At 34.2% G+C, this 21,043-nt stretch overlaps 1 protein-coding gene across 3 annotated transcripts in view; it reads right to left on the bottom strand.

Moving 5' to 3' along the window:
• Positions 1 to 21,043, bottom strand: part of LOC115448112 (calcium/calmodulin-dependent 3',5'-cyclic nucleotide phosphodiesterase 1) — a 302,717-nt gene that overhangs the window by 29,503 nt on the left and 252,171 nt on the right. For all 3 annotated transcript variants that reach the window (XM_037441797.1, XM_037441799.1, XM_037441798.1), the window contains exons 3-4: positions 13,933 to 14,089; positions 5,471 to 5,584 (exon numbers count right to left, since the gene is read on the bottom strand). In XM_037441797.1, coding sequence (XP_037297694.1) covers positions 5,471 to 5,584; positions 13,933 to 14,089 — 271 coding nt within the window. The remainder of the gene's footprint in view (positions 1 to 5,470; positions 5,585 to 13,932; positions 14,090 to 21,043) is intronic.

The raw sequence follows: 21,043 nt of genomic DNA, 5'->3' as shown, positions 1-21,043 counted from the left end.
AGGAAACGAGTTAAACGATTAAGGAAGGGTTCTTATTTGGGCTTCATGATGTGATATTATGACACACACGCCGTCTTTTATTTTCAAAGGGGTAGGCAGATGCGCAACCAGTGCAAGGAATTCGCGTATTGCCATATCGGGCACAAATTCCAGACTCTAGTTTGGTAGTAGAAAACCCGAATATCGCTTTACTTGAATCGGGAATCAAACTCGAGAACTCAGCACTGAGATTGTACCGTAATACAACCACGCCACGGGTATTAAAATATATTTAATTTATCAATTTATTATAAAAATAATCCTGTGTTGCAATTCTCTCAAAATGTTAACATTCACATATACGTAAGCCTGAAATTAGTGAGAATTTCGAACGGGCTTTGTGCAAAATCTCGTAAATTAATTAACACACGGGTTAAGCATAAAATCGCTTCCACGTGCCGGAATCGTAAGCCTAATGGACTCATTTTTATAGGCTTTATACAAAATGTAGCGTTCAGTCGTGAAATGTATGTATTGGTGGTAGGTCTCTCATATGTGACTGCCAGAGTAGGTACCACCGCAATGACTATTTCTGCCGCCAAGCAGCAGTGTGCAGTCATTGTTGTGTTCCGGTTTGAGCAACATTGTAGCTAGTGTAAGTACTGGACATAATAAGACTTAACATCTCATGTTTCAGGATGGCGAGCGCATTGGAATACCAAAAAATACTTTGTATTTCAAGGTGTTCGATGGTGTTTCTATTGTTTATGGGCGGTCGTATCGCTTACCATCAGGCGAACGGCAAGCTCGTCTCGTCATCCAAAGCAATAGAAAAAAATTATAGTCCTATATAAATTGCAGATTTTGTGGAAGAATTGGTTGATTCCAGATTTTCACTGTGACTTACCTATTTGTTATTATATTTAAGAAATAGCGGCATTTATTTCATAGTTTACTTCCATGTTGCATCCATAGTCGAGTAGCAACGAGAATGTGCTATTTACCAGGACGTTCAGGGTTCAAATTCCATATCTGGTAATACGTTGTATGGGTATTTCAAAATCTTTTCTTGTCGGAACAGTTCTATAGATACTTCCTATAACGCTTATTAAGAAACCTTCAACACCAAATTACTTCGTAGTAATATTACCATAGATTCAAACATGGGACGACTTCCATTTCTTTCTGAAATGTTATCATTAGTCGTGTCTCTAATTAACCCTTAGGGGGAAAAGGCGTAATCTTATGTTTATTATATAGTCATGAACACAATGATGTCATGATTCATGATTCCTAAGAGGATTTGTGCATTTGTATGTAAATTTGATTTATTAAATATTTTGCGAGCATATAAATGAACTGCTCTAAACAGCAATAAAAAAACGTCTGTAATTTTTTTTCATGTAATTTATATCTTAAATTGATGTTGAAAAGAGCAACACCAGAGTTTCTTGCTCGTTATTCTCTGGTGAGAACTGATTTCCGAACTGGTGGTAGAGTTAATATTGACAGAATCTTAATAATTTATAACATTTAACAGGTTCAAATAAATTATTTTATTTCCATATCTAGTCTATCAATCAATCAGGATATCGCCGTCCACTGCTGAACGTAGACTTCTATGAGTATAACCATCCTGGTCTTGAGCATCATCCATCCACCGGCTACCCGTAGCCTTTCTCAAATCGTCGGTACATCGAGCAGTAGGGCGTTTCACTAAGTTTACCTAATCGTGGTTTCCACTTCAGCACTTGTCTGTTCCATCGATCTTCCGTATGTAGTAAAGCCAGCAATTACCTCGTTCTAGCCGAGTTTCGACCACGGCCGTCAATCTCAACGGAGATCAGCCAGGTACGTAGGATATATTATAGTGCACAAGTGTGTGCGCAGTACACAGGTGCACTCTTTGTTCCTTCACTCTCATAGTTCGGTGAGACGGCAAGCCGACAATACCGGAGAGAGATCAGGCGCAGGACAAACGGCTTTACGTATTTTCCGAGGCACGGGGGTATCACACCGCCAACTTCCTGACTCCGAGCTGTGACTGAGTAATTTTTAAGATGGAAAAACCCAGTCACAATTATTTTGGCCCGACCCGGGATTCGAACGCAGGATCTCAGGGCGTTGGTCGTACTTGTACCATGTATAATTACAACTATGCCACCGAGGCAGTCAGCCAGCAATTATATTATCTGTGACTCTGTAATATCTCCTAAAATCCAGGACACGTAGCAATCCATCAACAGTTTCGTCGCAACTTCGCGTGACAGAAACCATTAGAAAAATAATTTTAATAAAAAGCCTTTCTGTTATAACATTAACCTGTTGAGAATACCGTCACACTTATTTTCGGAGAGGATAGGCAGTCATATTTAACAAGATTTTTTAACGTTTATAATTATTTTAAGATAAGGAAGGTATCTGATGCTATATTGCCCAGCTTTAACATAGGGTAAAGGCCCACTAAAAAGAAAGATGATTTAGAGAATACATAGTTCACTATCAGATACATACTAACTGCAATAAGACGGCGGTTTGACAACTCTATTATTTGTGTAAATTACTTGTAAATTTTTGAATAAATAAATATTACGCTTGTATCAATGTGGCCTTTCTAATCGGGACCAAATAAAAAAAAAAGGATCTACATACCTCCTTACGTATTTAAAAAAAACCGCGACTGAGGCCTACATTTATTATACGGCAATAAGCTAATTAAAGTAGCGAAAACCTAGTTGGGAGTGGAACGGAATGTAAAGATGAATGTCCGTAAGTTCAAAACCACAAGCCACGCATCTTTGACTTTTCTAAAGTTTTGTGTGTATTCTTTGCGAATTATTGCTTGCTTTAACGGTGATGGAAAGCTTTGTGAAGTAAGCTGCATACCTGAGAGAAATCTACGCACCTACGTAGTTCTCCTGTAACGTTACCAATTATACTAACCCGCCGCACTCCATAAGAATTTCGAAGCCATGTCAGGTCTGCCAATCTGCATTAGGCCAGCATCGTGGAGTAAGGCCTGTGTCCAGCAGTGAGACAGTATATAATACAGGGCTGATATTATTATTATATTGTAGGGTGGATAATCGATTATCTATTGATATATAAATAGAGAGATAGATTATTATTTTTAAATCTGTACATTGCCAGAAAAGGCGATTACCTGTTGATACAACCATTATAAATTCAACAGCCACCGTTGGCTCCCTACTGATTTATTGAGGATCAAACAATTCGTAAACCGAGTTGCTTCGTCGAATAACCTCAACGTTGAATAATATTTTAGCTTTATTGATTTTAGACCCGATATCTTTTAGAGGATTATTTAACCAAAGCCGTTGTTAGAAACAGTTCAAACAGGTTTGAAGACTAAATATTTTTGTTTAATTATGAGAATAATGAGATAGGGCGCTCTGAAAATTATAAATTACTATCGAAATGCATGAAATACCGCATCAAACTGCACATGTATAAACATTTAAAGTGATGTAATTAATGCCTATTTAGCATTTTCTACCATACGTGTATTATAATAAGATGGATATTGGTAAATACTTTTAATGTATCGTATTTGCTGCAATATTGTCATAATTATATACATATCAGCCACAGAATGAGCTAATATTGACATAGGACCCCTTTCCAGATTAACGATATATTATTTACATACATAACATCACGCATTTATACCCGAAGGGGTATGCAGAGGCGCAACTAGGGCACCCACTTTTCGCCAAGTATGTTCCGTCCCATGATGTGATAGGGGGCGAGCCTATCGCCATATCGGGCACAAATTCCAGACTCCGGGCTGATACTGAGCAGAAAAACCCAAGTATCACTTTGCCCGACCCGGGATTCGAACCCAGGACCTCAGAGCGCTATTGTTCCGGACATGCAATACAACTACGCCACCGAGGCAGTCGAGGATATATTATTTGTCTGACATATTATTAATAAAAAATAATATGCGTCCGCGTGAAGGTTTTTTCCGGGATGAAAGTCCTACTGTATATTTTCCTGGGAAAGAAAGTAGGCTATAACTTCAAAGGGGCTTAAACTACCTATCTCTAAACCAAATTTCATAAGAATCCGTCCATTCGATTTTGAGAAAATCGATCACATACAGACAGCTATGGGAACTTTGTTTTATAATATACATATAGGTACATATAGATAGATTAATAATAATATAACCTAGTAAGTAATGTTTCAAAAAGGTTTTATACTCATCGATAAAACCTGGCTTAATTGAAATAACAATGTTAAAACCAATCATTCATATGCTGTGGAAAGTAAAATCATGTTTCCATTTGTAAAACGTCGAGGTTTAATTGGTTTAATTTTGAGGGATAAAATTTTCCAGGTTCCCGTAACAACCGCGCTTTGTTCCCGCTAAACCTCGTTTAGGGAACGTGATTAAGTTTTTCTTTAATTTGGATCTCCTTTAAGTTTCGCAAGACACGTGCGATGTTATTTTCCTTTGAGTCCTAATTTAACAGTTCAGGTTTTTGTTGTCTTTTTTGTGTTAATTAAGTATACATTTAATTGAATTCTGTAATGTACAAAAATATTAGGGTTTTGTTTTAGAAGAAAATAAAGTGATTTCTTTATATGATCTCTGCCTTATAACAATATGTTAGTGGACACATTACTCATTTCACTTTGCGTAAACTTGTAGAAAATAATATTATCTACGATTGAAACTATCATGGGCTAGAATTGATCAATCCTCATTTACTACTATTTTCACTGAGTTCCATCAATATTTATTTGATATTAAATTACTTAGGTCGTTCCAGATCCAAGTTTCTTTCGCAGAACAATAAATAAAGCGTACCTTTTCAAAATTGTCATTTCCTTTACCAATTGAATCAAACATAAAACATTTCTTTGAAAATAAATGCTCCGACATTCTGACACGGGGCTAAACGAAAGAAAATAAATTGATCAAAAGAAAAATGCTACAATCTAATTGCTTTAATCATGGCCAGTGAAGTATCATCATTATTAATCATCACGACGTTAATATAACGGCTATAGATCTGAAACATAAAAATTATGAAATATTTTTTTTATAAACACTTTTTTCTACAGACGACGCTTCGCAAACAGGTAACGTAGATACCTTGAATTAATAGTTCTTAAAGACTTTATATATTTCTAAATACGGCAAAATTATATGAAACATTTGTATCCAACTTCTTCGTGCTCACAGCATAAAATTTAATATGTCTATATTTAATTAGGTCTTATTTGATATTTCATGTAAATTACTTATCAAGGTAATCTGTTTATTCTAGGATGGTGCCTCTTACAAACTCTTGTGATTAAGTCACAGAGAGTTTCTATTACTATATCAGAAGACATGAGCCACGAAAGAACAAATAAAATTACCATTTATACATAAAAAAGTTTTCATTTTAACATTTGCGAAGCGTAATCCCCATTCATATACAAAGAAAAAATGTTAATGTGTTGAAAATATACATACTTGGTCTCGTCAATGTACACCGCTTCGAGCACTTTAGCAGCATACTGAAGGTTCTTTTGTAATGTCTCTGCGGATATTTCACCTCTATTTAATTGTCTTAGGAGATAGCGTAATCTGTGAACAAAGAAATAGTTTTGGTTAGAAATACATTTATAGTTATGTTTTATGGTAATGAGGCAAATTAAGATCTGATGGTACTTGATAATCTATCAACATACATGAGTGAAAACTGGGGATCAAAAACAGTGTTTTAGGATGTGTAGAAATTAGAAAGGGATATTTGAATCTTCTTAGTTGATGAAGTGATGATATGTGAACGAAGGATGAATGATGTGAATACAGTGATTAGTTTTAATAATGGTATTTTATGCCCGTTTGATTGTGATATTTTATAAAAGAAGGGTGCTATATTATTAAATTACGATTTAAGATAAACGCTAGATGTTTCAATAAAGGATATTTCAGCATAGTTGAACCAAAATATGATAAATGTAGAAAACCAAGATTGTCACAACATCTTATAATAACGCTTTACCAAAATATAGAAGGTCATGAGCTATATCAAATTTCATTTAATTTAATCAAATAAGTAAAACGTGGTTCAAACAGTAACGAAAACTACATGCAAAAGCAAAATATTATTTTATAGAAGAGCGTTGAACTCGCAAATCCTAGACAATGAAAAAATATAGAAGAAATGTAAAGAGTTTTTAGTAGCGCCGAATAAAATCTCTAAAAACTGTCCGTGGACTATAAACGGATAAATGTTATCCGATATTCCTGTGGATGAGTCCCGAACCTCGGCGAAATTGGATTGCGCACCTAAATGCTTTACAGGCACTTATCGGAGATTTTAGATAGTGGAAATTGGTGTGTTAGCGTCCAACTATGTGGCTAAAAGTTCAAATACGAAATAAAGTGATGGATGATTTATGATCTTAGCCACGTTTTATGAGGAAAAAGTTTGGTTGAGTATAGTAATATTTGGAATGAAGAATTTTTGCCTGAAAATGGGCAAACAATTTTGTCTATAACTTAGAAAACATACTATTTTGCGTTTATTTGCTATCAGGAACTTTACCTGATAAAATATAGTAATAGGAATCGTATTACAGGAGACCTAACATAACTGGGTGTTAGTAAGAGGGAACCGCAGGAGACAACATAGCTGGATATGTTAATGTCTCTGCCTACCCCTAAACATAAAATGGATGATGCTATATTTATGATTCATGTAGAAAGCATCCGTGATTCAGCGACTGGGGAGCGACATATGTTGTTGGCTTTGGAATAGGATTCTGCGGGTTTGACCTCGCTGCGGGACAAGTTACGTTTACATAGGCCGCAAACATTTGTTGCAGGTTTGGATCAAAAGTTTGCAGTGATTCCACAACCTGGACTTATTGTACCTTATACTGGGATCTGTGCTTATATTTTGTGATGTTGGGTTTACTTTGTTATAATTTCTCAATATGTTTCCTTTCTATGATTGATACCTAATGCAACATTATGCAAATCTTTATATTGTATACCCATAGCATTAGAATGATACAAGAAAATGTATTATTACAAATATTCTCCTTCACTAAAACATAACAAATCATTTATGCAAATACTTCCTTCATAAAGTAACTTGGAAATATACCAATTAATCGTATTAAACAGGACTAGTGAACGTAATATCGCATAGTTCAGATTGAGCTGCGTATTGTATGTTTCCGATTAATAAAACTTTTATAATACAATTATATAGCTTTGAGTATTGGAGAATTAATAATTGGTGAAATATTTTAGTCCTTTTTGTATTTCATACGACAATAAAGATATGTCTAGGCCCTGACATATTTTTCAGTTTTTTATCCTGTAATAATGACAACCGCCGAGAATTTGACGAAGAAATTAAACGATTTACAGACGAACTGTTTCTCATTGCATAGATATTTCGAGCCGATATAATAGGAACTCGTCCTGTAGATTTGGGGCGTTTGGACAATTCCATCACGGTATCCCCTGCCTGTCGTAAAAGGCGACTAATAAGTGTCACCGGGGGGTCGTCGGCGGGCGGTAGGAGGCCGTCCGTCCTTATTGGTACGTTATGCACATTGTGCACATTGTGGTAACATCAAGGCTGGGCGGTAGACATAAGACACATTCACCGCGAACCCAAAAAAAAAAAGATAGAATAGGAACAACGTAAGAAAATGATTCAAATTCTAACCTAATATTAAATGATAATAATACTAATGCACGAGGAATCATCTCAACAAGGACATTCAAACACAGAAACGCACAACAAAAACAGTAACAAAACGATATCCAATAAACCGAAGCACTTTACAGTGGAAGTATTGAAAAACAATATTGTAACAATACGAAACGCGTACAAGATGATATTTCATCCAGCTGTAGTAAAGCGCCGCAAACGATACGAAAAACAAGAAAAAGAGTGTACCAATCGAATCTCGATAGCTTTAGAGTGTCCTCGAATTAGTTCGCTTGGCCGTTTGTGAGGGTTTCAAAGAAATATTCCCTTTTTCATTTGGCGCTCACTGGGCTGTACCTGGTGAATGTTGTTCCTCTATGTTTGTTTACAGTATGATGAAGAGATACTTGAGTTTGGTGGAAGCTCTCTTGTACAACAGAGTCTCTGTAAGTACCAACGCATTACTTTCTATTGTCGTAGTAGCCGAATTACTGGGTATTATAATATATACCTATTTGATCAAAACTAACATCACATCTGCCCAATTTTGTGCTAATACTTTTTCTGTGAATACAAATATTTTTCAATTTTAAAAACACATTCGAATGCTATTCAACAAGAATAATATCAATAAATTGTACAATTTGTCGCACAAATCTTGAGAATCCTGTCTAGACAGTCGCTAAGGGTTGATGATTGATGAATGAAGGTATTTCTTATACATTACATACTATAAAGAAAATCCGATCGCTTCGGTGACCCGAAACAGCTCCTCTGAGATTTATTCAAAACATTTTGAAATTGATTATCGTTAACATTTTCGTAAAAGTGTTTAAAACTTCAAAATATTTTGAAATATGGAAAATGTCATGTTAATCGAACATTCTCCTTAGTAATGAGTGAGTTAAAAGTTTAATGAAATTTCAAATTGGTCGATTGTTTATTAAAAATTCTAGACGAATTTCTACATAAATATCGATATGCGACTACTATTTTATTTAAGTGAGTTGAAAACAAAAAAAAAATACATCAAATTAAATATTTTAATCGTAAAAACATTCTTAATCGATAACATGACAAGAAATTTAAATAATCGATTCCCGATGCTAGAAAATGCTCCCTGAACCATTTCGAACCCAACAAATCTTCACGCTAATTGTGCAATTAAAAGTTCATACTCGCTCTTTGCTAAATTGCCAGTGCTGTATCCTGCAAGCTAAGAATTTCTCAAGCGTCTTTCTATTGGAACATTATTGTAGCTAATTTGTCGATATATTTGTTTAAATGATGCTGAAAATAGCCACTAGATGTTACAATATTCAAAATCTTTAAATAAAGATATTTAAAATTGAGCCTATGTCGTGCTTTCGTAATCTTTTTGCATAATATATTTTTATAATAAAAACAAATTTGGTAGGAATCATCAAGGCGCTGTTAGACCTCAATCAAAGTAATAATCTATAAGATTTCCAGCAGACGGTGTTTACTTCTTCCATTAGCACATGCTATTTCAAGACTTTAATCACACGGCATATTACAACCAGCATTTGAATCGAGCATTGCTTACCAGAAATAGAATTTAAAAGGTCTCGCGAACCCCATACATCATTCACATCAGATACGAAATACCACCGACGGACATAAAATCGATTTGGAACTACACGATCTGCAGTCGCTTTGTGTTGTTCTTTTACATTTATTGCTTTCGTTTCATTTGGCACTCCAGGTGCTCAGAGATTAGGCGTGTTCGAATTTTCTGCTGCATCGACGTGGTTTCCATTATTGAATGCCAGATTCTCTTATTAATCTGGAGTTCGTAGATTTCAGTTAGAGCAGGTTTGACGTCTGAAATTTTTCTTTAAGTAAAACATTTGCCAAAAAACGATTTTGAGTCCAATCTGATGGACTGTGAATCCACGACTCACATACTAATACAGCACGCAGGTATTTGCAGTCGCAAACAGTACGAAGTATTTGCAGTCGGGTTACCTCACGAACCTAGAATCGGGTCTGACTGTACATAGTTACTACTGGGCATTTCGTCCCTGCGTATTTGTCGATTTATATTTTATACATGTTTCATGCCTTAAATTGCATTTTTGCAATCACAAATTTAACAGCACGAAGTGTTTGCAGTTAAGTTACTAATACGGACTGACAGTGAGTAAAAAGTACCTAAGCAACTTTAAAAGCGTCTACATATTTACTGCAATCAGAATATTCTTTTTTCTTTATCTAAAATAAAGTCAATGCTTTAAATTTTATTTCACTGTATTAAAAAAGATTGTTGATAAGAAATTTTGAATTTGTTCAGCTACTTTTGTGGCTGAATGTATCATTATTAACGCGCGCTGCGTCACCGGACTGTGTTGCTTGTAGGTTTATGTTTTATACATATGTTTTACGCTTGGTAATTGCATGTCTATCAACTGTTCCGGTTATAAGTGCATCAGTCTATAACACCAATAATAGATTAAACCTGCTCTATAAATAAACTCTTAAGCACATGCAAATCGACCGCAAATTCGGATTTTACGATTAAAATATCGAATTAATCAAATATTATTGATTTGATGTATTTTAAAATCAGCATTTTTCTTTTTGATTTGAATGACGAGACGAGCTCTCCGTTCGCCTGATGGTAAGCAATACGACCGCCCACAAACAATAGAAACACCATCCAACACCTTGAATTACAAAGTACTTGGTATTCCACCGCGCTCGCAATCCTGAGACATGAGATGTTTCATTTTATTATGTCCAGTAGTTACACTGGCTACAATGTCCTTCTAACCAGAACACAACAGTGCTATATACCGTTGCTTGCCAGCAGAAATGGACCTTGTGGTAGTACCTGCCCAGGCGGACACTCACATATGGAAGACGAGCCACCAGTAATTAGCATTTAGTGTCGCGGGGCTAAAAACTCCCCAATACTGTATAATCAAATCTCTTCATTATTTCTAAACGTGAGTTCATTGTTGTTATGACTTATGGATGTATTTATTGTCAGTCGCATATCGCTGACCATTACCCAAAGATTAAAGTAAATATTTTGCTTTAAGAAAATTTATTTTTCTTCAATTAACGCTTCAATTTCTGAACGTTCTAAATTGGCTTGCTTTAGATATTTATTAAAGTCATTAATTAAGGTGTTTGTAATCACGATTAGGTTCTTACTTTGTATCGGCGTAATTTTTCAAAGGACTTTAATTTTAGAATGTAATTCATTTAATTAAAGAGAAATTGGTTTATTTTTATTGAATAGGTGAGAATCATTATTATCGTTAGAAATAAAATGGGCGTCTTCAATGATAAATACGAAATATATTTCAACAGATACTCTTTTCGTTCTGACTGTAGTTAAATTCATGCTTTGTTTGTTCTTACCAAATATATTTAAAGTATGTTAATGTTTTAAATAAAACTATATGCCAATGTGCCATGAATTAACACACTTCTAACATATCCGTTGCTTTCGTGGTGGTATGTTATATTTTATATTCGCCCGGATAGCGACCACTGTACACAAGGTTTTAAAACCCGCCATTGGCACAAGTGTGTCTTGTTTCGGGATCAGACTGTATATCAAGTTTTAACAGGCCGCGATAAGACCGCCATTTGTACTTCCTGTTGTTTCATCATCTCTGTGGTATATTTATTTTGCCTTACGGTGTTGATGTATAATAAAGTGTTTAAATAAAATAAATAAATAACAGGCCGGAATAATTGTATCGATTGCAGAGGGGTCAACATTTCGCGTCAGTCGAAATTCTGTTAGATCCCACTCCGCTTACCATTAGGTGTAGTGAGGTTACTTTGTGCCCGTATAAAAAAACCGCATCCCTAAAGGTCAAAGTTCATATTTTATATACCAGCGTATATCAAGTGTACTTACAATTCTCTGTCAGAGCGGGAGTACGTAAGCCTATAACAGTTTATCGATCCGTTACGACAAATGAAGCGGAATAATTAACCCAATAGAGATGAAAATTGAATGAAAATATCTCTCTGAGTATCATACCGTTGTTCCGTTATTGCGCCTTTATTTCGGGGCATCGCTTTGTCATTTTATTCCGGATAATTTTAGTGTTGTTGCAGTCTGGATGTTTGAATTTATGTTAATTATTTTTCCTGTAGGTCAAAGTGGCGATAGCCTAGTTGGGTGTGGAACAGACTGCCAAGACGAATGTCTGCAGGTTCATAATCCCAAGGGCACACACCTCTGACTTTTCTAGAATCATGTGTGTATTCTTTGTGAATTTATCGTTCGTTGTAACGGTGCAGGAAAACATCATGAGGAAACCTGCACTTCCTATAAGTTCTCTATAGGAATTTCGAAGGTGTGTGAAGTCTACCAATCCGCACTAGGCCAGCGTGGTGGACCAAGACCTAATCCCTCTCAGTAGTAGAGGAGGCCCGTGCTCAGCAGTGGGCAAGTATATAATACAGGGCTGATATTATATTATTATTATTATTATTCCTGTGTCTCGTATTTCAATAAAAAATAATACTTTTATCTTTTAATGTTTTTATGTTCAAGTACCAAAGACTCATTATTATTATGTTTTATCTTATTTTAGGATGCGTAATCTGTGTTGTTTGATGTTTTTTATCGCGATTTTTTTGGTTGCTTCAGAATTTCTTGCTACTCGAAGAGCTTAGGGCTATTGGTCAATGTTCTCTAGTTGTGTTTATTTCGAATATAAGATTTAGTACTACGCTCGAGCAATCCTAAATTAATAAACATCTGGTGCTTAGTTATAGGTATTTGCTTTTCTCAACAATGTGGGCTTATATTAACTTAATTTAATATTGTATATCTACCATGTTTTGTAAGAATTATATATAATTATTTAAATAGTATTTTCAATTAGCTTTATTTCTCTGATAATCTGGTGTATATAATAAAAAATTTTAAAAAAATATTTATAGACAAGTTTACATGTTTAATTTGTTTTTTTAATAATAATAAAATAATATTTTAATATTCAGGCTTCGTTAGAATGTACGACAGAAGCAACTTTAAAAATACATACGATTCAGTTGTACTCTCCATTATACTTCTAATAGGTATATAATATTAATAATAACGAATTGCGTGCATATTCTTAATATTCTATAATTTCTCAATATTTACTAATATGTGAGAGTCCGCCCGGGTGTAGTCACTGTTGTGTTTAGGCATGAAGAATTGTGTGTTACTACTAGACATAATAAGAATTAACATTTCATGTCTCAAGATGGCGGGCGCAGTTGAATACAAAACAATATTTTGAAATTCAAGGTGTTGGATGGTGTTTCTGCTATTTATGAGCGGTCGTATCGCTTACCATAAGACGAACGGCTAGCTCGTCTCATCATTCAAATCATTACAAAAATCCCTAAAGCAAAACAATGTTACAAAAGGCATATACTTTGAAAGTAAATGATTAATAAAACTTCACAGTCATATTTAATTATCAAACGTAATTAACATCTTTCAGATATTTAATACCTAACTTATTTAGTTTGTCGCTGTCACGCGCAGACCGATTCCACGAGAACCCTTTACCTTTCATTTACTAACGAGTTTGTGATCCTTTTAAAAGTACAAACATACGAATAGACAAACCTCGGATTCACGGTAGTTTTAAAGGGATTTGGAGTGCGCTCTTGTTTTCCAGAACGCTGGAAAAATGTGGTAAAAGTTTTTCAGCGTTTTATTTGATATCAAAGGGCTTTGATGTTCTAGAGCTATTTAAAAATGTGTGTGATTTTACCATGTAGATAATCTTTTTGCATTTCAAAGTAGTTGTGAGTTTAATGCACGTATTATAGTTTCTCAAAGTGCTGAAAATTAGACAGAGGTCGAGATAGCTCCTAGTAAAATGGATATTCGTTGTATATCGTGTCAAAAATTAAATTAGTGGCTGTAAAAGATAATCATATCAAAGACGATGAGGATAGAGATGATAATTATGTAATGATGATCATGATACTGTCACTTATGATATTTTTTCTTATACGTGCTTGGCAAAATAGCCCCATAATACTTGATGATAAGTGGAGTGGGGCCAATATAATGTCGACTGACGAGAGATGATTACCCCTCGGCAGTCGACCCGATTTTGTCGACCTGTTGGAACAGAGTATATACAGGTGATCCCGGAACGCGACACACTTACGTGGGCCTCTATGGCCGGATTTAAGCTTGTGTCTTGCCTGTCATCAGGTAATAATTACGGTCAGTATGATATTTTATGATAAGAACGCTTACCTAAGCGCGGCTTTGTCGCAAGCGTCGGGCGTATCGACGGCGGGCAAGTGTTCAGTGTCTAGATCGAGCTGGTCGAGCTGTTCGTCGGTGGGGGTGGAACAGCTTTCTGTTTTGCTCCGGCTTGACGAGCGCCGGACGATGGTGAGAGCGCCTTGTTCTGTGGACAATGAAAAAAGAATTGTACGACGACTGATATAAAGTTGAAAATTGGAAGTGAAGATATAAATCACACTACCGATGTCATATTTATTCTACATAAGGTATAAGAATAAGATTTATTTTACAGAAAACATAAAAAAGGTTATAAGAATATTTAAAACAAGTACTAGGAGTAATAAGAAATAAAAATATAAAAAAAGTTGTAAAGGACTAAATAAAATAAGGTATCTATTGTCGAGAATAGTTTAATGAGCATTCCAAAGACATCATGCATATTTCATTTACATTGTTAAAAACATACGTTATTTTTAAATGAATTGATTACTGCAATTTAATAACATTCGACATCAATTCTGTCCAATTATTTTAGCCACGAGCGTGGTTTTGGATGTTTATTTAGGAAAGTCCATGAAAACTATTATGAAAGCCTTTGTATCAAATATTAATTCAAACATTTCCGAGAACAATCAATTCGTTGGACGCAATTCATCAAATGTCCCATTCGTTGCAAAATCAAAGCCATGGTCGCCTTTTAGTATTCAAATTGCAGTGTGCTGTTGACGTGTAGTTCTCTTTTTAGATTTCACTAACATTGTTACGGTCTACCCAATTAGTGATTCTGTTTGAACCAAATTTGATTTTATTAGAAGCGCAATTTCAAAAATCTGAATTCTTAGCTGACTTTTATTTAAGTAAGTACTTGTCAATTGTTTAATAGGTAAATAAATCATTTTCACTTTGAAATACATTTAAAATCTTCCATCCAGGGCCGTAGCTAGACTCGAATTTAAGGTAGGGCAGCTGTTTTTACAAGCAGGGTGGAAATAAAAATGTCACTAGATCTGATCTGCTCAATCAATGTTTGGTTTCCTTAGAATGTGAAGATGAACAAAAAAAAAAAAAGGTTAATTCACTTACGTAATTGTTAAGGTAATATACAGATTGTAACAAAATTCCCATAAATCTCGAAAAAGAGTGTTTCACCCATCAATACGAATAACTCTTACTATAGGACCAACTTCCAAATCGTGAAATGAAACCGCTGCTCCATATATGTATTTATTGCGTCGTAATGTACAATTTTGTTGATTATTAAGGTAGGGCATTAGTAGTAGTGCCCCTCAATGCCCCGCCCTAGCTACGGCCCTGCTTCCATCTACTGCTAGTTATAGATCTAAACTCCTAGCTGAACAGTATAGGTCATTTCTTGTTATACCTAACCTGAAAAATACAAAATATATTTACTTTCGTGGAAGGTACGAAGGTAGGCCGTATGAAAAAAAGATCTGCACACTAATGTATTTTTGATATAGAAAGGATGTGTTACGTTATGTTTAACCCGGCCCGGCTGTAGCAAGGTTTAGATAGATAGATAGTACGTTTCGTAAGCCAGTTTGTTAATAACTATTAATATAAACAGAATATTAATTAAAAATGTAGTAAAATTATTTATTTAAGGTAACTTGATATATAAAAAAATTATGCAAATTTGACCTTCACATCTGTTTATACAATAGTCCTAATAAAATACTGTCTTGGTGGCGTAGTTGTACTAAATGCGCGGTACGGCAGCGCTCTAAGGTCCTGGATTCGAATCCCGTGTCGGGCAAAGTGATATTCGTTTTTTTTGCACAGTATCAGCTCAGAATCTGAAATTTGTGCCCGGTATGGCGATAGGCTCGCCCCCTATCACATCATGGGACGGAACACATTTGGCGAAAAGTGGGTGCCCAGGTTGCGCGTGATACTGTGTGTGGTTAAAAAAGAAAACTTTATTTAAAATATTATATTTTACTATTTTTCAGTCACAAATCGTATATCTAATTCACTGTTCTACAAGTCGACCGTAGTGAGCAACATTTATGTCTCAGCATGAAATACGGCCGTAAGGGAGAATCACGTGTCAGCACGGTTCTACGAGACGACAGAACAATTTCACTTGGCGGTTTACCAGACAAAACAATGTATTTTCATACACGAATTTCATAAATATCACAATCAGTGGAAGAATAAATACTCAAACTATTATTTAGTTAAACTTAAAATTTTAAAATACAATTTTCATTAAGAACTTGACTGACACCTTAAGTAACCGAAAGAAAAACAATAGATTATAAAAATAAAATACTTTATTTATCACGTAGGCGAACAAAGTTGCACTTTTGTTAAGTCAAAACAATTTATAATAATCATTATTATTTCTAAATAACACTTAAGATCACTTTTATACGGACATTTTAAAATTAGGGATAAAGGGAGCCTAGTTAAGCTGCCAACCATTCATTAGCTACCTAAGTAATGACCCGAAGAGAACTGGCAGAAAGACACTCCGGAAGATGCACTATAAACTACAATGTCAAAATTAAAACTTACAAAATAAACTCTAAAAGCACTGAAGAACGAAGACATTAATGAGCTTAAAATGTCGCAAGGCCTCAAACTTAGCACCGTTGTTACAAGCAGATTTTGTCCTCGCTCTGTTATAACGTTTTTTGAGACTGGCAATTTCTGTTTGTCGTGGCTTTTTTGTTTAAAACAAATTAATTAATTCACAGCATCTCGCTTTGTTCTAAAAATGGAGAGCATTTTAACCGTTTCACGTCGTAATTGTACTGGTTTTATACAAAGGAACATTTTTATTATTTGTGGCTAGCGTTTCATTGAATTGCAAAATGATCGTTTTCTTTTTGCGGTTAATTTGGTCAATGAGTTTTTATTTATATACCATTCTGGTATTGATTATAATTGATATTATCTTTCATTTAGTATTTTCTTTTTTACTATTTCCTTTAACAGCAATCGTGGCATCAGTCACAATCATCATCGTCATTTTAAATATCAATTTAAAACCACCTTTTGGAACACATATATTGATAGACATAATATATATGTATATACAAGGTTAGTATATGAATATATTATCATTATTAATGTAAAACAAGTTACCACACTTGTATTTATTTCATTCAGAAACAAAGTATCAAAAGAAGTATATGCATTTTTCAATTCCGTTTTACCATTCAAGTTTCGTACCTACATCTACAACTTTAGGGTATTCGAGATAATTTTCAGATAATAAAGGCATAATAATAACAAATGATAATGTTACTCGAGCGAGTGCTTACGACTGAGAACTGGGAGTCGCAATGTGGTGTTTATTTCAACTGTTATTTTGAATTCTAATATTTTGTATTTACATTTGTTGTGGGTGTTTTGTGTTCTGCAACCATTGGTGAATGATGAAATTTTCCAATAGGAAACCCGACACAACTTATAGGTACTAATATGTATTTTTTTAATGCTTTTTGAATGACGGAACGAGCTTACTGTTCGCCTGCTGGTAAGCGATACGACCGCCCATAAACAGTAGAAACACCATCCAACACCTTGAATTACAAAGTATTGTTGGTTATTCCATTGCGCTCGCCATCCTGAGACATGAGATGTTAAGTCTCGTGTCCAGTAGTTACACTGGCTACAATGCATAAATGAGGTCTGGAAATTGTTCTAATGGTGATTAGAGTTTTACATCAATTTCAAAAGGCAAGCCGACAGGGGTTGCTTTATATTGACCCTTCGTCATTGTCATCAAGTATAGTAATTATTTCTCTTACTGAATTAGATTTACAAATCCGAATGATTTTGTAATGCGAATATTTAGGTGTATGGTTTGTTAGAAGTAAACACATCCGTTAGGTTTTTATATTACTTTTTACTGAAATGTTTTAATAAGTTATGTTCATTTTTGTTTACGATTATAACTAAATCTTTTAAAAAAATTACAGTAACACAGTCATAGAGTTGTATTTACGAAATTCTTTTTTTGTATAACAAATAACACTCTCCTTCCTTAAATTCACAGACATTTCGACGAATGTACAAAACAAATTCGTGTGAGTAACCCCTTATATTTTTGTAATGAAAAGGGGCGTGAGAAATGATGCCCGTTCCCCGTGGAATTGAACATAGAAGAAAATAGGCAATCTCAGAGGCAAACGAGAAATCCTAGACTAGCAAACAAGCAATAAGAAATGTAAGTGTTTACGCTAACTCGCTGTACTAGCTGGTGTGTTTTTTTTACTGGTGCTTAGGTTAACGTAGATTTCCAACATTCAGTTGACCTTTAAAGTAGATCTACTTAATTTGACATAATGTGACGTTGGAAATGTATGCATTAATCGTGTTTTGTTAGGAATGGGATATGTAACAGAGTAATAACGCCCATAGAGTTAATAAACTGAAAAGTATATTTACTATTGTAAGGTTTTGAAAGAAAATAAATTACTATATTCAGTTTATAAACCCCAACATTCTGATCGTTATTCATATGGATTTCTTAATTGAGCTATCAACCTTTAATAGTCTGGCAATACCGCCAACATAAAAAAATAACGGTCAGAGTTTCAAGTAGATTTTTTTAAAAAGTATAATGAAAAAATGGCGAGAGCGATTTCGCCGCCTGAACGCGAGAAGGAATAGTTGTTGTGTTGAAATAGTTTAACAAGTTCTTTTCTAACCCAGATTGGAAATTTATGTTAAAATATATAATTAAATATTATAATTAAATATTTATTAATAGTAGTGTAGTTTCATTATTTGCAACGGTTGGATTGTTTATTACACTATTAGCAGAGTTTACGCTCCATCGAATGTATAACCGTAACACCATTTTCTTGTTCTTTTTATTCGTTCGTTATAGAAACCACAACGTCATATACAAAATCAGCCAGCTAAATTGATTTAATATAAAACCTTCAACATGTTTTGCGTTGGTTATACAAGAGAATTTAACAAGCATTCTGTGATTTTTTAAAGAAATATAGGCGTCTTAAGGATTGGATTTTTTTTTCGCCTTTTCTTCTACCGTGGTTGATAGGAAAGGCTGAAAATGTACTTCGCAAGATAATCCATACATATTAAAAAACAAAATCCCCTTTTCTGTCTTTCTGTATGTTATCGATTTTCTCAAAATGTACTGAATTATTTTTTATGAAATTTTGTATGAAGATAGTTTCAGACCCTGGGCAGGTCTTAGGCTACCTTCTATCCCGGGAAAATATATAAAAAGATTTTTATCCTGGAACACTCCTTCAAACGGGCGAAGCCTCGAGCAAAATCTAGTAATAGATAAAAATACATATTAAAATCATTGCACTTAAGGTTATAGCTCAAGGTCCATTTTTCATACATTTTGTTTCACCTTTAATCTGGGTAACTAAACAAGTATTGACAAGTAAAGAATTTAAATTCACGTCTAGTTAGTGATTAGTTCTCGCAGTTGAAGAAAAACGTAAAATAATTAATATGCATGGATATTTCGGCCTTTAAAATTTCGTCATATTAAATTTTAAAGGCCGAAATATCCATGATTATTAAATATTTTTACGTTTTTCTTTCAACTGCGAGAACTAATCACTAACTAGACGTGAATTTAAATTCTTTACTTGCCAATACTTGTTTAGTTACCCAGATTAAAGGTGAAACAAAATGTATGAAAATGAACCTTGAGGTATCGCCTTAAGGTTGTGATATTCTTCTATATTACCTTATGCACTATAATATGAAGTTACCGCAGCACTATATAACAATTACGTAGAAAGTATTTTAATATGTATTTTTATCTATTATTATCTTGCGGAATACATTCTCAGGCTTTCCATCTTACCTGTACATCTCAACAGTTGTTTTATGTTTATTGCCCGACAGTGAAGGCTTCATATATAGTGTTCCGAGCTTCAGACATATGCAGGTAGGTCACGAAACTCATCTTACTTTAATGGGTAATATTATGCTCTGTTTATTTATTTTCTGATAGTTTTGAAAACCAATTTCTTTGTTGTAAGATGTTTTTACCTCATTTTAGTTAAGTATATTTAATTATTTACAAAAAGAAACGAGATCGGAAAACATTCGAATTAGATTTTTTTTATTCCTTTATATATTTTATAAGAAAACAATACACAACAAATATTACACTTATTTTAAATCCTAAAAAGATTTACAAAATGGTACCAACATAATATTTTCGTTTAAGAGACCAACAAATTCTATTGAAACCAAAAGTCATTGAAGTAGAAACTACGGCATTCATACAAGAATGATTAGATCTGATATCTGACGCCCACCCCCGTTACCATGGCGACGGTGGAGTAGACGGCACCCACCTGTAATATAAGCAAACAGAAGTACCTTATATACAATTATCGTTATCGAATAAATATTGGAAACAGATACCGCTCTCATTATGAAGGTTATAGAATACAAATAATATAATTGGAAGGATTTTTCCGTATGTAATTTTTTATTGACGAATTTTTTGCTTTTAAGGCCTGGCTCTTCAAACTCTCGTGAATGGAAGAGGAGGGACGTGTTACATATCAATATATTAATTCGAATAGGGTAGTCGAGTTTCTTAAGACCAATACAGCATCCTAGGATCTCAATTCCGTGGATCCAATGTGACGTATGTTTTTAAAAACAATTATGTAAGACATCTTAAGTTAAATTCAATAATTATAAAGACAATTGGTACTAATATAATGATGGATGCGTTGTCAGTCTTACAGAAAAATTATACCGCCATAAACCACTAAAAACAAAAAAAAAAATTGACATTACCTATATACAGGTTACTAATTTTTGGAGTCAGTGACTAATTATTAAAAAATCAAGTCACCCAGTCAAGAGTTCTGGGGTAACAAACAAAGAAAATACAGTCGAATTGAGAACCTCCTCTTTTTTTGAAGTCAGTTAAAAAGAATAACTTAGGGACTGGTTTTGAGTCCCTAGAAATCTTACTACATTAAACACAATGTGTCACTATTGATCTAATACGAGACAACATTAACATTATAGCGGAAAAAAATCATGTTATACTCTACCACTTCAAAAAATAGAACATTTTATTCCTAATGGTTAAATAACATTATATTGTCTTGCTAATCTTCCTACC

This window comes from Manduca sexta, chromosome 23 (assembly GCF_014839805.1).
Source record: "Manduca sexta isolate Smith_Timp_Sample1 chromosome 23, JHU_Msex_v1.0, whole genome shotgun sequence".
NCBI classification, from domain to species: Eukaryota; Metazoa; Arthropoda; class Insecta; order Lepidoptera; family Sphingidae; genus Manduca; species Manduca sexta.
This window is presented reverse-complemented; position numbering and strand designations above follow the sequence as displayed.